This window comes from Saccoglossus kowalevskii, chromosome 2, assembly GCF_978046115.1.
Source record: "Saccoglossus kowalevskii chromosome 2, keSacKowa6.1, whole genome shotgun sequence".
In the NCBI taxonomy this organism is placed as follows: Eukaryota; Metazoa; Hemichordata; class Enteropneusta; family Harrimaniidae; genus Saccoglossus; species Saccoglossus kowalevskii.
The window spans coordinates 24,783,962-24,796,347 of NC_140642.1; the positions used below are offsets into that span (position 1 = coordinate 24,783,962).

Consider the following 12,386-nt stretch of genomic DNA (forward strand, 5'->3'; position numbering starts at 1 on the left):
CCATTTTGGTAATAACTACCACAAGTGTATCAACATTTGCATAAACAACATCGTTCAAAGAATTGTGGTAAAGGCAGTTATTTATATAAGCCTATTAAGATACACTTTTACTCGGTATTCCATTTCCTTCTTACATATAGTATTTCTTACGTATATTATAAGTTGTTAACATTATGGCTTGGGGAGGGCTTGTAGGAAGTAATACGAATGCATAGCGCCCCCGGCGGTATTACCAGTTACATACAAGTGTTTCTCATTATTACCGCAATGCACTGGAGTGTGACTGAAATGCGCTATTGCACCCTGTTATATTCAATGAAGTCTCACTGTGAGTAACAATGTCCAAAAATACTAGGCGGGTGTTCTGAAATATTTTAAAAATTCGCCAAAAAAAAAGAAAAAAAGAAAGAAAAAGAAAACAAAAAATAAAAAACGAAAGGCTTTTATTTTTTTGTCGGGGGTGGAGTCAAAATTTAATTAGCGAGGGGGCTACTGTACTTCATGTAAGATAACGTACTTCATGTGTTTGTTTACCATGATTCAACTGAACACATTGGGGACATGGAATGAATAGGCAGGGAAAATGACGTCACGTATTTGTGTATGAATACTAAATGTGCTGCTAAATGGAAAATGATCTTTGTAATGTTGCTAATAATGTGAATGTCAGTTTTATTTCGTCAGGCTTATTTGTGATTTTTTCAAATATCTAGTCAAGTATAGTCCATAGTACGATATTCTTTATGTAATATTATTCATTTACTTTTGTACTTTGAGTAAGTAAACATAACAGTCTTGTGGCTTTGCCAGGGTCTAAATCAACATTCATATCCATCATCGACGCAGTCGAAGCGATGGCTGCTATACACCGAACCATGCACGTACATTATATCAGCTTGTTTAAATAAAGTGCACAGCATTGTCAGCACATTGAAGTCGGTCGACGAACGAAAGGTGATAATTGGGCAGATGATACAAATACGCCCCCATCCCTGTGACATCATGAGATGAACACATGATGACAGTCTTCTCAAACACTGCGATCATGGTGACAAACAAGCCACAATAACCCGAGTCAGTCCATTGCGTAATGCGTTCACTGAAGTCATCCACGTACCATATTGATATTTTTTTTTAAAATTATGACAGTGACAGAAAAATCAGAAGTGGACGTACTGAATGTGAGACATTTTATCTGATTACCATGGAGACGAGTTTACATTTTTTTCTCATCCAATCATGATGTTAATGAAATATCAATAATTAAATAAACGACGTATCCTAGCGAGAATGAGTATGAATGTTTGCTTCTGGAGATTCTCTAGAATTATCAACGTCGCAGTGTTTGATGAGACTGTTATCATCTCATGGTGTCATAGAAGGGATGGGGGCGTATTTGTATCATCTGCCCAATTCATGATCACCTTTCGTTCGTTGACCGACTTCAATGTGCTGACACCACGATGCAGTTTATTTAAACAAGCTGATATAATATACGTGCATGGTTCGGTGTATAGCAGCCATCGCTTCGACTGCGTCGATGATGGATATGATTGTTGATTTGGACCCTGGCAAAGCCACAAGACTGTTATATTTACTTAAACGGCTGCTCCGGTCACTATGTTCAAGGTCGGCGTGATCCCACTGCCCCCACCAAACCACAAGACGCATTGATAGTACTTGCACATGGCCTTTCATTAGTTCCGCAATACGTAGATGAAGCTCGGTGAATAAAAGCAAAATATTTTCGATTTTGTGGCTGAGAGAAAGCTATATGATGGATATATTTTGTATCACTTCAATGGGAATCGTGCTATCACGGGCTAACAAAAAGCCGGGGAGCAAAACAACATCGGCCACTGATTGATTTCATCGCATCCCCAGTCTTAGTGACCTCTCAAATGACCTCATTACTGAGATATTTCGATATTTGACTATCCTCTCTCCCAGCGCATAACCCCGGGTTATATAAGCTTTGTACCTCTATGTTCAGCCGTAATTGGAGCACTGGCGCTGAAATCAATATCATTTCAGTATTTTTCTTGGCATTCTTCCCCGGGATTCTTCCCCGACACAACCACACACTTTTTTTTAGATATCGTAAGCTTTATTTGCTATGATCTGAACATACGTTACATGAAATATCCTTTTTCCAAAAAAAAAATATGACACTCTTCGATATACTGTATTGGATAAATTAATATTGGTAGAAAAGATAGATCCCAAATAACCTGTGTAAAGGCTTGCCCTGGGAGGCACTGGGATGGTTTAATTCATTTTTCCTCAAAATCGCCACATTCTAAAAAATCAACATTTCTGAAAATATCTTGTCGTCAAAAACCGAGAAAGAAATCGGTTTATAATATAATACTATTACATTTACAATAAATATAAAATACAATCACAAATGGAAGTTCGTCAATGTTAAATACGGTGGATTTTATCAGAATGCAGAAAATAATATTCCCTTTTTTTATAAAAGGAAGGTCACGGGTATGTTACTAACGAGGACCCTGTAGAACGGGCGCCGTGTAATCAAAATGAATGCATGCAAGCAATACTCATTATAATGCTCGAATTCCACACCCTTCCCTGTGAGTAACGTACACATGTGAACTTGAATGACCTCTCTGTAACCTTTCTTTAAGTGTAGTGACGCATTGTTTGCAATCGTACATGTCACGCACACATCCAGGAATGACTGTAACGTCATTTATAAACTTGGATAAATGAATAATAACTTTTTTTTTAAAAATCATAATATGATAATATTTGGGCAGTTTTTTTTTACCTGGCTATCATAAAAGCATATGTACAAAGGCAAGAACGAGTGAAAAGAAATGAAAATAATAATAATAATAATAATAACCAAATAAATCGTATCTGTATCTGATAGATAAATTTTGCATTTGGAAAACGCTATCATTAAAATTACGTAATTCGAGCAAAAATAAAGCGGCACATGTTAAACGCAATGTATCATCACTACACCTCGTGGTAGGATAGATGTAAAACTTCTGATGGAATACCCAAAAATACATTGCTTAACGAAGTAAGAAAGGAATGCATGACCCGTGATCATATACGCACGTTCGCAGCAATTGATTGACAGGCGCAATCGACCCGTTTCTCCCGAGGAAAAAAAGTTCAAGGCTGGTATATGTTTGCCCGACTCCACCTATTTTTAAGTTAGACTATTGGGTTTGTTGTTATTTTCCCGAACTGTGTAATATTCTTTGACTTTAGGAAGAGAACCAACTCTATCTCTCAGCGATTTTGTCAAAGGAATGGTCTTGTAAGGATCCTTGCCTTTAAGGTGAGGAGCTACCATTGTATCAAACATATTTAAGTATACGAAAACCATTAGATCGGCGTAGGTGAGCTGTGAATGAAAAGAAATAGAAGTACAAATAACTTACTGGTGGTATTTTGTATCGTGGGATAAAACGCCCGAAAAATGTCAGAAATCGCACCTGGATAAAAATACTCAAATGATTGACGTCAGCTTACAAAAATGCATAACTTAACAAGTATGTTTGTGTGGTGTGTGTGTGGGTAGTTTTGGCGAGAGGCCAGCTTAATCCCCAGGGTCCTTTCATTGGAACCAATCGAAAGCCGTAGAAGTGTTCCGTATCTCATTCGTCTTCGCCCACTTTCCCACGACATATTGAGTTGACGGATACGTTGTAAACAAACAGTACCACGCCTGTGAATACACGGGCTATATTTGGCAGAGCCTCAGAGTACACAATCTATTTCTGTTACTTACTTTCTTGCCAACGCAGAACTTTTTCCCACCGTAGTTAGCCGACAACACCTTTTCCAATGCCCCGACGATGTTTTTAAAGTCACCTTCGAAAAACGTCAATGCTACTTTCGGCTGGAATAGGAACATAATAAAAATGAATAAACGCGATTAGCAGCTCTACGTGAGTCTAATTTACATTTTTGTTCGTAAAACTGACTTTTTATAATAATAATACTCTTTATTGAAGTCGTGTCCTCAAAATGGACATAGATCTAAATACAATAAAGCACGGTTATCATTCCATGTTAGAAACATTCAGAATAAAAAAAGATACACTAGAAAGAATAACTAAACAAAACTAAAACAAAAAACAACATTGTTCGAAAGTGGGTTAGAAATGCAAATTAATAAAGTAAATGTAAGGATTACTAATTTAGATATCTGTGAGGATTTTTTTTAATTTGCTTTCTTTTAGGTTGAAACATTCATATATGTATTTTGCTAGACATTTTAGCATGACAGTATTCTTTGTGCCTAGTATGTTGATAAAGCTTGTATCAGTGTTGCCCTCAAAACACTGCCTTATTGTGTTGAGAAGGATCCCAATTTTTAATTGGAGTAGGGGGGGGGGGTAATTACTTGGTATTTGCCAAAATGCCGATAATCTAGCTCATATGTAGATTTTTTTAGCTATCAATTGGTATACACATCATATTCACCTTTTCTTCAGAAGTTGCATGGTAGACTTTACTTAAACCCAACGTGATAAGATCGTCGATAGTGTCGGATATATTGTCTACCTGAGCCGTTTCCCAGCTGTTTGCTCCACACAATCCTACGGACGTAGACGTGTTCAATTAAGGTTTAGTTAAATTCGAAGAGAAAATAAACAAAACAAAATTAATGCAGTAAAATCGACTTTCCTGCATCTATGTTCATGCTTCACGGAACTGTATTCGAACACTGAATTAATTTTGAACAATATTACAAATATTCGCTATAATGTAAGATTACCTGTCTCTCGGCCTATGTATCGAAGTATGGCACCACTTTGTGAAATGAATTTCCCGTCTTTCTCCAACCAAGGAAGGAATGGCATTTTACCAACATCTTTATCTTTGCCAGTAAGCACATCTGCAAAATAAAAACATAACAGAGTAAAGTATAACATGTGCCTTCAGTAATTCAAGAAATGCATAGGTGGGGTTACTGTCATGGAACATCAAAGCGTTTCTAGGCAATTCAGCAATGGCTAAATCTTAGCAATACCACGGATCCCTAAAACGATTTCCATGGTTACCAGACTCCTATATTTTGTTCTTGTCACGTTTTCAACACGAAGAAAGGTTTGGGAAAATACCCGAACAAGTATCACGCTTGAATTGAAAATATATCAAGTACTCCACGGCAACTGAAATTAAATGAGTAAGCGGCAAATTGGACGTCGAACGCGGTTAAAGCTCATCGCAGAATGGCCCTGGGAATTCAATTTCTACACGAGTATTTGATCATCTATTGAGCGCACCCCCAGTGTTGTAATAAATCGACAAACTGTTTATGGCGCCGCCTTTCTGCTTTGCATTGTTGTTGTTTGCGGTTTCGGGGCTTGCGGTTTTCGAGCTTCTCTCTGGAATGTTGTAAGTCAAACTGACCGGTGATTTACGGTGCACCGCGGCACCTCCGAACAGGTGACAGTCTATGATCGACGCAATACTAACGGGCGAGCCTATCCGGGAACCTTCTACGATAACAGGCAACAGTGAAGAAAAGTAAAATGGAAAATAAAGAACATGGGTAAAGTCACAATACAAATTAATAGTTATTGAGCTAATAAACATTTTAATTAGAATATTGCATCACGCGCCCGAAAGTTATATTGATGTAATAAACTTGAAGAGCAGGGGTAATACTAAGTAACACATCGTTATACTGTTCATGACCTTGTCGCGATTAGATGGCGAGTTCCGAATGTCAGTTATCACGTTGAAAATATACTTTGTGGAAAATCACAAATATGAAACCATAATAGAAGAACCGTTGCAGAAGTCCCCGCGAAATGCGGGAGGAAAACTTGTATAATAACGCCTCGTAATGGCTCGTCTGCGTACCCCGGTATACTTTCATAATTCAACAAAACTAATAAAACTGTTTATATTCACCATGGTACGTTGGATAGAAATAAATCACGATATATCCTGACAATCGTTAAATTACGGCTCTGTATTGTTCTAGAATTAGGTATCTTTCGAAACGCGAAGTCCGAAGATCAAACACTGTGCTTCCATCTACGACGTTCGCTGTGCACGTGGTTTAGGGATATTAGTATTTAACTAACATCTATAATTTTAAAATATGCACGATATTCGATTAAAATCAACCTCGTTGAGATTTATTGTAATACAATGCGTGACTGAGTGTTGTTGAGACGGGTAATCTTGTCGTAAATATGAAAATCTCCAGCCGAGAAATGATCACACATCACAGCGCTCAGAATGCGTCTCATGTACATCACTAGTACACGCGTGTGTTAAAAACGCGCAAAAACACCGCAAATCGTAAACGCGAAATTGCAGGGTTTGCCTTGCATAAAACAATCCCGGAATAACAGCCTGCAGTGGGAAGGTCGTAAAAATCACATGTTGATTGATAAAAAAAAAATAATGACTGAAAAAAAAAACCTACCCTGCTTCATCAGTTGCCATTCGGTTAAATCGCTAAAAGATACGATGCGGTCTTCATACTCGATTCCCCCGATATAAAAAGCCAGTCGAATAGCTTCACCCCGAGCAGGAACGTCAAAGTAGTGTAGCGTGTAGCGAGACATGATGACTTATCAGTACGGGCTGATAGGAGTGTAAACCAGGTTCCTCTTGCAGGTGTGTACACTTTATTCTGAATGCTGCAAACCTCCAAACCTGTCCATCTTATATAGGTGAGGAGTTTTTTTTTCTATTCTACAAAGTTCATATCGGGTCATCCGACCTAATTGTGCGCATGGGGTTTCTGGTTAAGTCCAGTCCACATTTCTATTTATTTAGTCACCTGCATGACAATGTCTAATTGCGGACAAGTAAACAATCTTTTTGTTTAATGTTTTGGGAGACGAGCACGTATTATCGCGCTCCCCTGATTTAGTTAATATTTGTTTCCAAATCTCGGTGGGCCAAAACACATGCGTACTAGCACCCCTGCAATCACGTTTTTTTTTCTTCTGCCCAGAGTGCATGCGTAGAATAATCCTTCTCTCACGTTCTCTTTATTGAGTCCCCGATGCAGTTGACCGACTGACCGCTGTGGCGAGAGGACGGATTGTGCAACGCCACGAACTACTTGTCCTTGCGTTCCACGAGACCCTGACTTTCGATAATGATCTTTGCAAAGGGGCGCTTGACACCTGATCACACTTAACAACCCAATGACGGGAAAAACCAGCAAGAAGTCATAGTGTAATGGCGTTTTGATTAGTTCTAGCCACAGCACATGATTTGTGGTTAACCAGTATTCTAACACGCATTAAACGTTTTGACTGCACACAAAGGTGTAATGACAACATTAATGTGACCCGTCGACCTCGGCTACTTCGTACACTTATTCATATTCGTTGACACACTCAAATGGAAGAGGCTGACGACAACAGCCAAACGCCGTTTTGCCCTTACAGGTCGATTTCGTATGGCTTACCACTGGCACAACAAATGCCGCCATTTAGGTCACTGCTAGCCAAGGAGAAGGAAACACAACAACATTTCATTGAAACCTATTTGAATATCTAGGCACCTCTATGTTAGAAGACGTATTCCGTCAACTAGTGTCGCATCCTCGTTCCCACGTTACGTTTAGCGTAGGCCGGAATATGCAATGTTCTTTGCATTTCCAAACAGTTAGAGCTCGCTCACTTGAAATCATGAACGGTTGGCTTGAAGATTTTTTTAAAAACAAAATTACAAGCTAGACACCGAGAGAGAAAAGCGCATGCCAAACAAATAAAAATATACAGACGATACATCGCGAAAAAAAATCACACTAGTCACCTCTTCTAGCCACCCCCCATGATTTCAAATGTCTAACCCCTTAGCGGTGATAATTAAGCAAAACTCACTAAACACGTGGGTATTGTGTTGTAGGGCATTTTTCCTCACTCAATTGTCAAGTTATCTTGTAAATACAACTGGAAAGCGTTAATTCTAAATGAATATAATCTACAGGCTTCTACGTCGTTTTAAAGGCAATATATCACTTCCTACGCACCAAGCAATTTGCGTCACGTGAGGGATCGACACGTGGATGGGATGCGTTGTAAGCAAACCGCAGACACCCGATGCGGATATCCATATATTTGTTGCGAAACTTGTCCAAACCGTGCAAACGTAAGTTAAAAATCATTCATGGCAGTGTTGTCTTGGCTCAATTTTCGCTTACCCCGGCTAGACATTAATTATTATAATATACATGTTGTATTCTTATACTCATAGTTGCTGTCGACATAGGAAGTAAAGTAAGCAAATAACACCGAATAAACGGCAAGGTAAAGACTTCCTTTTTTTTGGGGATGCCCGGTGGCCGAGGGGATGACGTGTGGTGGCGTGAGGCTGGGCGATTGGGTGCCGTACGCGAGCGCCGGTTCGAGTCACGCACGCAGTACGTATTTACTATAATTAGACATAGTCTTTACCTTGCCGTTTATTCGGTGTTATTTGCTTACTTGTATTCTTATAGTAAGTCAATGTGACCTTCCTGACATTACTTCCCTCTCCCCAAGGTCATCGTTGGAAGTGTAGAGAAACAAATCTAATTTCTCTTAGTAACGCGGTTACATAACTTTAGTAATGTGTTTGGCAAATCGCCAGTTTGAAACAGGTAACCAAAGTGGTTCGTCTTTCTTGCAAGGGCTTCCGGCTGTTCATCCGTAAGGTTCAGACTTTTGGTTGCTGTCACGTGGCCAAAAAAGACAAAAGAAAGCGATCACGGATCTCCGAAATAGTGCAGGTGTCACATAGAGGTGTTCGAAATATCAGAAAAAGTTGTGCCAGTTTTAGCGATATGGAATCGGGGCAATGACCTAATGCTCCCTCCCCAGTACACGAATTCTTGAAGAACGTGTTCGGAATGCCCTTGTGACTTTCTATAATCCTGCTCGAAAACAACATTACGTTTAAAATATTCTTGCAATGACGAAGAAGATCGTTCCGGAAACTCCTCCTCGCTTACAAATTCAATAGAGGCTGTTGAAACCTGGCCGTCATTAGCATAGATGGCTATTAATGCGATTACCATGCTCTGACAACTTAGTGATTATAGCGACGTTTTTTTTTTGTTTGTTTGTGAAGACATTTTATTGACGCATACATGACTCACCTGAGAATCCAGGCACCAATTATACTTCTATGTAGATTACAACAACCCACACATCCGCCAACGGAATACCAATTAATCTGTATGGGGGACAAACATATCAGATCATCGTCATTGTAGTCTCTGAATTCTTTTATTTTGTAATAACAGGGGTACTTGTATAACGTTACGTTAAATGATATCCCAGAAGGCTATTCATTGTGTTCATTGACTAAAACATACCTCATGCAGGCTTCAACAGACGAGTAGTAAGAATCGTAGGCTTACGAGCACGAGTGTGCATACTAGTGCATATGTACATTTATTTGATTGGATGGCGTCGCTATTACAAGAGTCTATACTATCCCTAAATATAAATTGATTATATCACCATTATAGTTATATATAGTCTTTTTCTTGCCACTTTTTGTATGAAGTCAAATTAAAAAAAGCGATTCTTGACCTTGGAATAAAACTGAGCGAAATTTTGTCATTGAACAATCGTTTTAACGGTGTAGGTCACGCGAAAGTTTCTTTTAAATACAACCTTGATCCGAAAACAGTCAGTGGTAGTGGGATTGATGATCTAGTGTGGGTATTGAGAGATTGATTGCGCTTACTGACAAAAACTTGATGTATCACTTTTAAACAAAGTTACGGTTTAGTTGTCTCTATTTATCATAGTGTTAGTTTTTTTCCACCCAGAAACTTTGATAATTAAATACAAGCCACGCTGAAACTACTTCATCAAAGAAACGTGTCGTATTTTTTTTCAGTTGAGCGTTTGACAAACTCATATCCACCGCCTTGCCATGGCACGTCGCTTTGCATTTCGATCGCTATTTAATGAAAAAACAAAAACAGTAACCGTGGTTTGATCTACGCACAGTCTACTTGTCTGTGTTGTATTAGACTCCCGTTAGATTGTGGGAAATCAACCGTAACAATGTCAGAGAGGAATACTCACCTGGGCATCATCAGGGCATGTATCCATGGATTAACCCTCTCCCCGCTCGGACCACTTCTCACTAACACAATGATAACAACACCCTGGCTGCTAAATTGGTCATAAAAATGAACATTATAAAATGTCGACGTACACCCTGGAATATGTAAGGAGATAAGGTCAGGTCGAACTGAGGGGGACGAACATTAGCATCTTGAAATACAATGTATTTTTATTGTTACCATTATTGTTTTGAAAAAAACAAACAAACATCTACAACTGTCAAGAGTTTGTGAATGCGGGGAAATCACGACACATACCTAATATCAAGAATATTTGTTGAGACAAATAAATGGATCGACTAATCATTGATTGATTGATTGATTGGTTGCTAGCGGTCGGAATTGTATCTACTCACTTCATGGTTGTCACAATTAAAATCACATTCGCGTAGTTGAGATTGAACTTTGTCTGTTCAGTGTTATCGCGTCGATAAAGTGCCTAATTTAGCTGTTGAAGAAAACACTTTACCAGACCGGTCGGAATTCTGCATTATGGAACATTATAATGATACTTTATCAAGCAAAATCAGAACTTTAAATCGCGTCGATTAAAAAAACCCACAAAGCTATATCCGTTAGTAATTTAGTTGTTGCCATGGTTACAACCGCTTTCCTGTCCGTCTTTTTAAACGGCTTTTATAGCTTCACGGCGAAAACAAGATGAACAACAACCTACTTGCTAACTATACAGAATGGTTTTCATTTTATTTAATCGTGCATTTAAAGCAAATGCCCGATGTACAGTTTGCATGGTATTGTAAGGGAATGAATTTACCCATAGGTGAAGGTCAGGCGTGAATGACACAAAGATATTTCTCTCCTTCTAGCCACTAGTAACATTTTAACTCAGATTTTGAAAACGACTCGTTAAGCCGGCAAACAAAACATCCTTGCGGTTTGCCAAGGCCTGGTTTTGGGAAGCCCTATTCAACAATGGTCGGCTTATTTGAGATTACAAACACACACACACGTCTTCGTACAAGCTCTGCAGCTCCGAGGTTACGAGATATTCATGATGTCGTCAAGTCCCTGGGACAGTCTTACGCACGTATTCAGTGACTGCTAGATGGAGGATATATGGCGCGACCCTGGGTCCACGCAGTAGTAATTAGAAAATACTAGAACTCCGCTGACATCCTAAAAAGAGATATGTTGACATACTGTAAAATGACTAATTTTCACTGGGTTTAAATTTCGCTGATTTACCATTTCAGGCATATTCAGTGGGTTTTAACTTCACGGTTTTATCATTTAGATAATGTGTTCTATGCTAAATTTGACATATTCACTGGGTTTTCCAGTCAGCGATATAAGCAAAATTAAAACCAAGTAAATAATGAATCCTTTTCCAATATAGAAAACGTGTAACTTTTTAGAAATCGATGTCTTCTCATTGCAATGGACATGTTAACGTTATATTTTCTTAAAACATAAAATATCGCCTATATGAAAACAATTTTAGCGTATTGCAATAATTATGAATTAACTCAGTAGTAAGGAAATAATGTAGGTGTCATTTGCAGTTGCCAGCGGGCGGCAATATGCTTGAACCAATTTGCATACAATTATGTTGACTAAGTTAAATAATTACAAAATAGAATTGCGTGAAGAAAGATGTGTATCTTGAATGGCCGAGGTATTGATTGTATGTATATGGTCTTTTGTCGAGTTATAGTTATAGAAATGTTGTAACTTACAGGGATCGACAAATCATGCCAAAGCTGTGAGCGAATCTTCAAAACAGTACTACTTTTCAATATAACACTTAAACTAGGGAGTGTCGTTGGGGGTAGTTTGAGTGATCGATTCACGAAAACATTGAGTATTGTTCAAATTGTTTACACACGGATATGTTTTTTTTATATTATAAGACACTAAACAATAAAAAAAAGTGTGTTTGCCGACCTAGTTTTTGAGAAAAGGTGTGTTTATTCGATGAAACAATATTTTGAAAAGGTAAAAACAACAATATCGATGAATTATATGTAAGAAAAAACAGTGTTTTTTTAAACAGTTTGCCCTCTGCTGATACATGGACGTATTATAGAATGCATTCTCGCATGAAAACAGGCCCGCGTAACCTAGTATCGGATAGTGAGAAGCCATATAAATTCAAAGTCGTCTTCAAATGTTGTTTGGGGTAGAGCAATGGATATTACAATAATATTTAATGCACGTATCGGTGATAATGTTGCAGAAACTATGTTAGTGTTGATTTTATAGGCATAATCAAGTCAATACCAGAGAATGGTTTCTGTAGCGTAATTTCTAATAATCATACATAACTAAAGTCGCACTA

General features: G+C 38.4%; 1 protein-coding gene and 1 long non-coding RNA gene across 2 annotated transcripts; both read right to left on the bottom strand.

The window, feature by feature from the left end:
* Positions 1 to 2,085: 2,085 nt before the first annotated feature.
* LOC100377664 (glutathione S-transferase-like) lies at positions 2,086 to 6,665 on the bottom strand. Its single transcript, XM_002732356.4, has 5 exons — positions 6,431 to 6,665; positions 4,763 to 4,882; positions 4,468 to 4,583; positions 3,770 to 3,880; positions 2,086 to 3,382 (listed from the first exon to the last, which is right to left on the bottom strand). The coding sequence occupies exons 1-5, from the start codon at positions 6,570 to 6,572 to the stop codon at positions 3,185 to 3,187; spliced, it is 687 nt and encodes a 228-aa protein (XP_002732402.1). The 5' UTR covers positions 6,573 to 6,665; the 3' UTR covers positions 2,086 to 3,184.
* Positions 6,666 to 9,078: 2,413 nt separating this feature from the next.
* LOC144346715 (uncharacterized) lies at positions 9,079 to 11,188 on the bottom strand. Its single transcript, XR_014927381.1, has 3 exons — positions 10,863 to 11,188; positions 10,047 to 10,182; positions 9,079 to 9,180 (listed from the first exon to the last, which is right to left on the bottom strand). It is a non-coding gene; the product is annotated as an uncharacterized LOC144346715 (long non-coding RNA).
* Positions 11,189 to 12,386: the final 1,198 nt, after the last annotated feature.

Coding starts and splice junctions, on each gene's coding strand:
- LOC100377664 (XM_002732356.4), bottom strand. CDS start 6,572: ATGTCTCGCTACACGCTACACTACTTTGACGTTCCTGCTCGGGGTGAA. Junction 3,881..4,467: donor ATGCAACTTCTGAAGAAAAG/GTGAATATGATG, acceptor TTCCTATTCCAG/CCGAAAGTAGCATTGACGTT. Junction 3,383..3,769: donor AGTTCTGCGTTGGCAAGAAA/GTAAGTAACAGA, acceptor TTTCATTCACAG/CTCACCTACGCCGATCTAAT.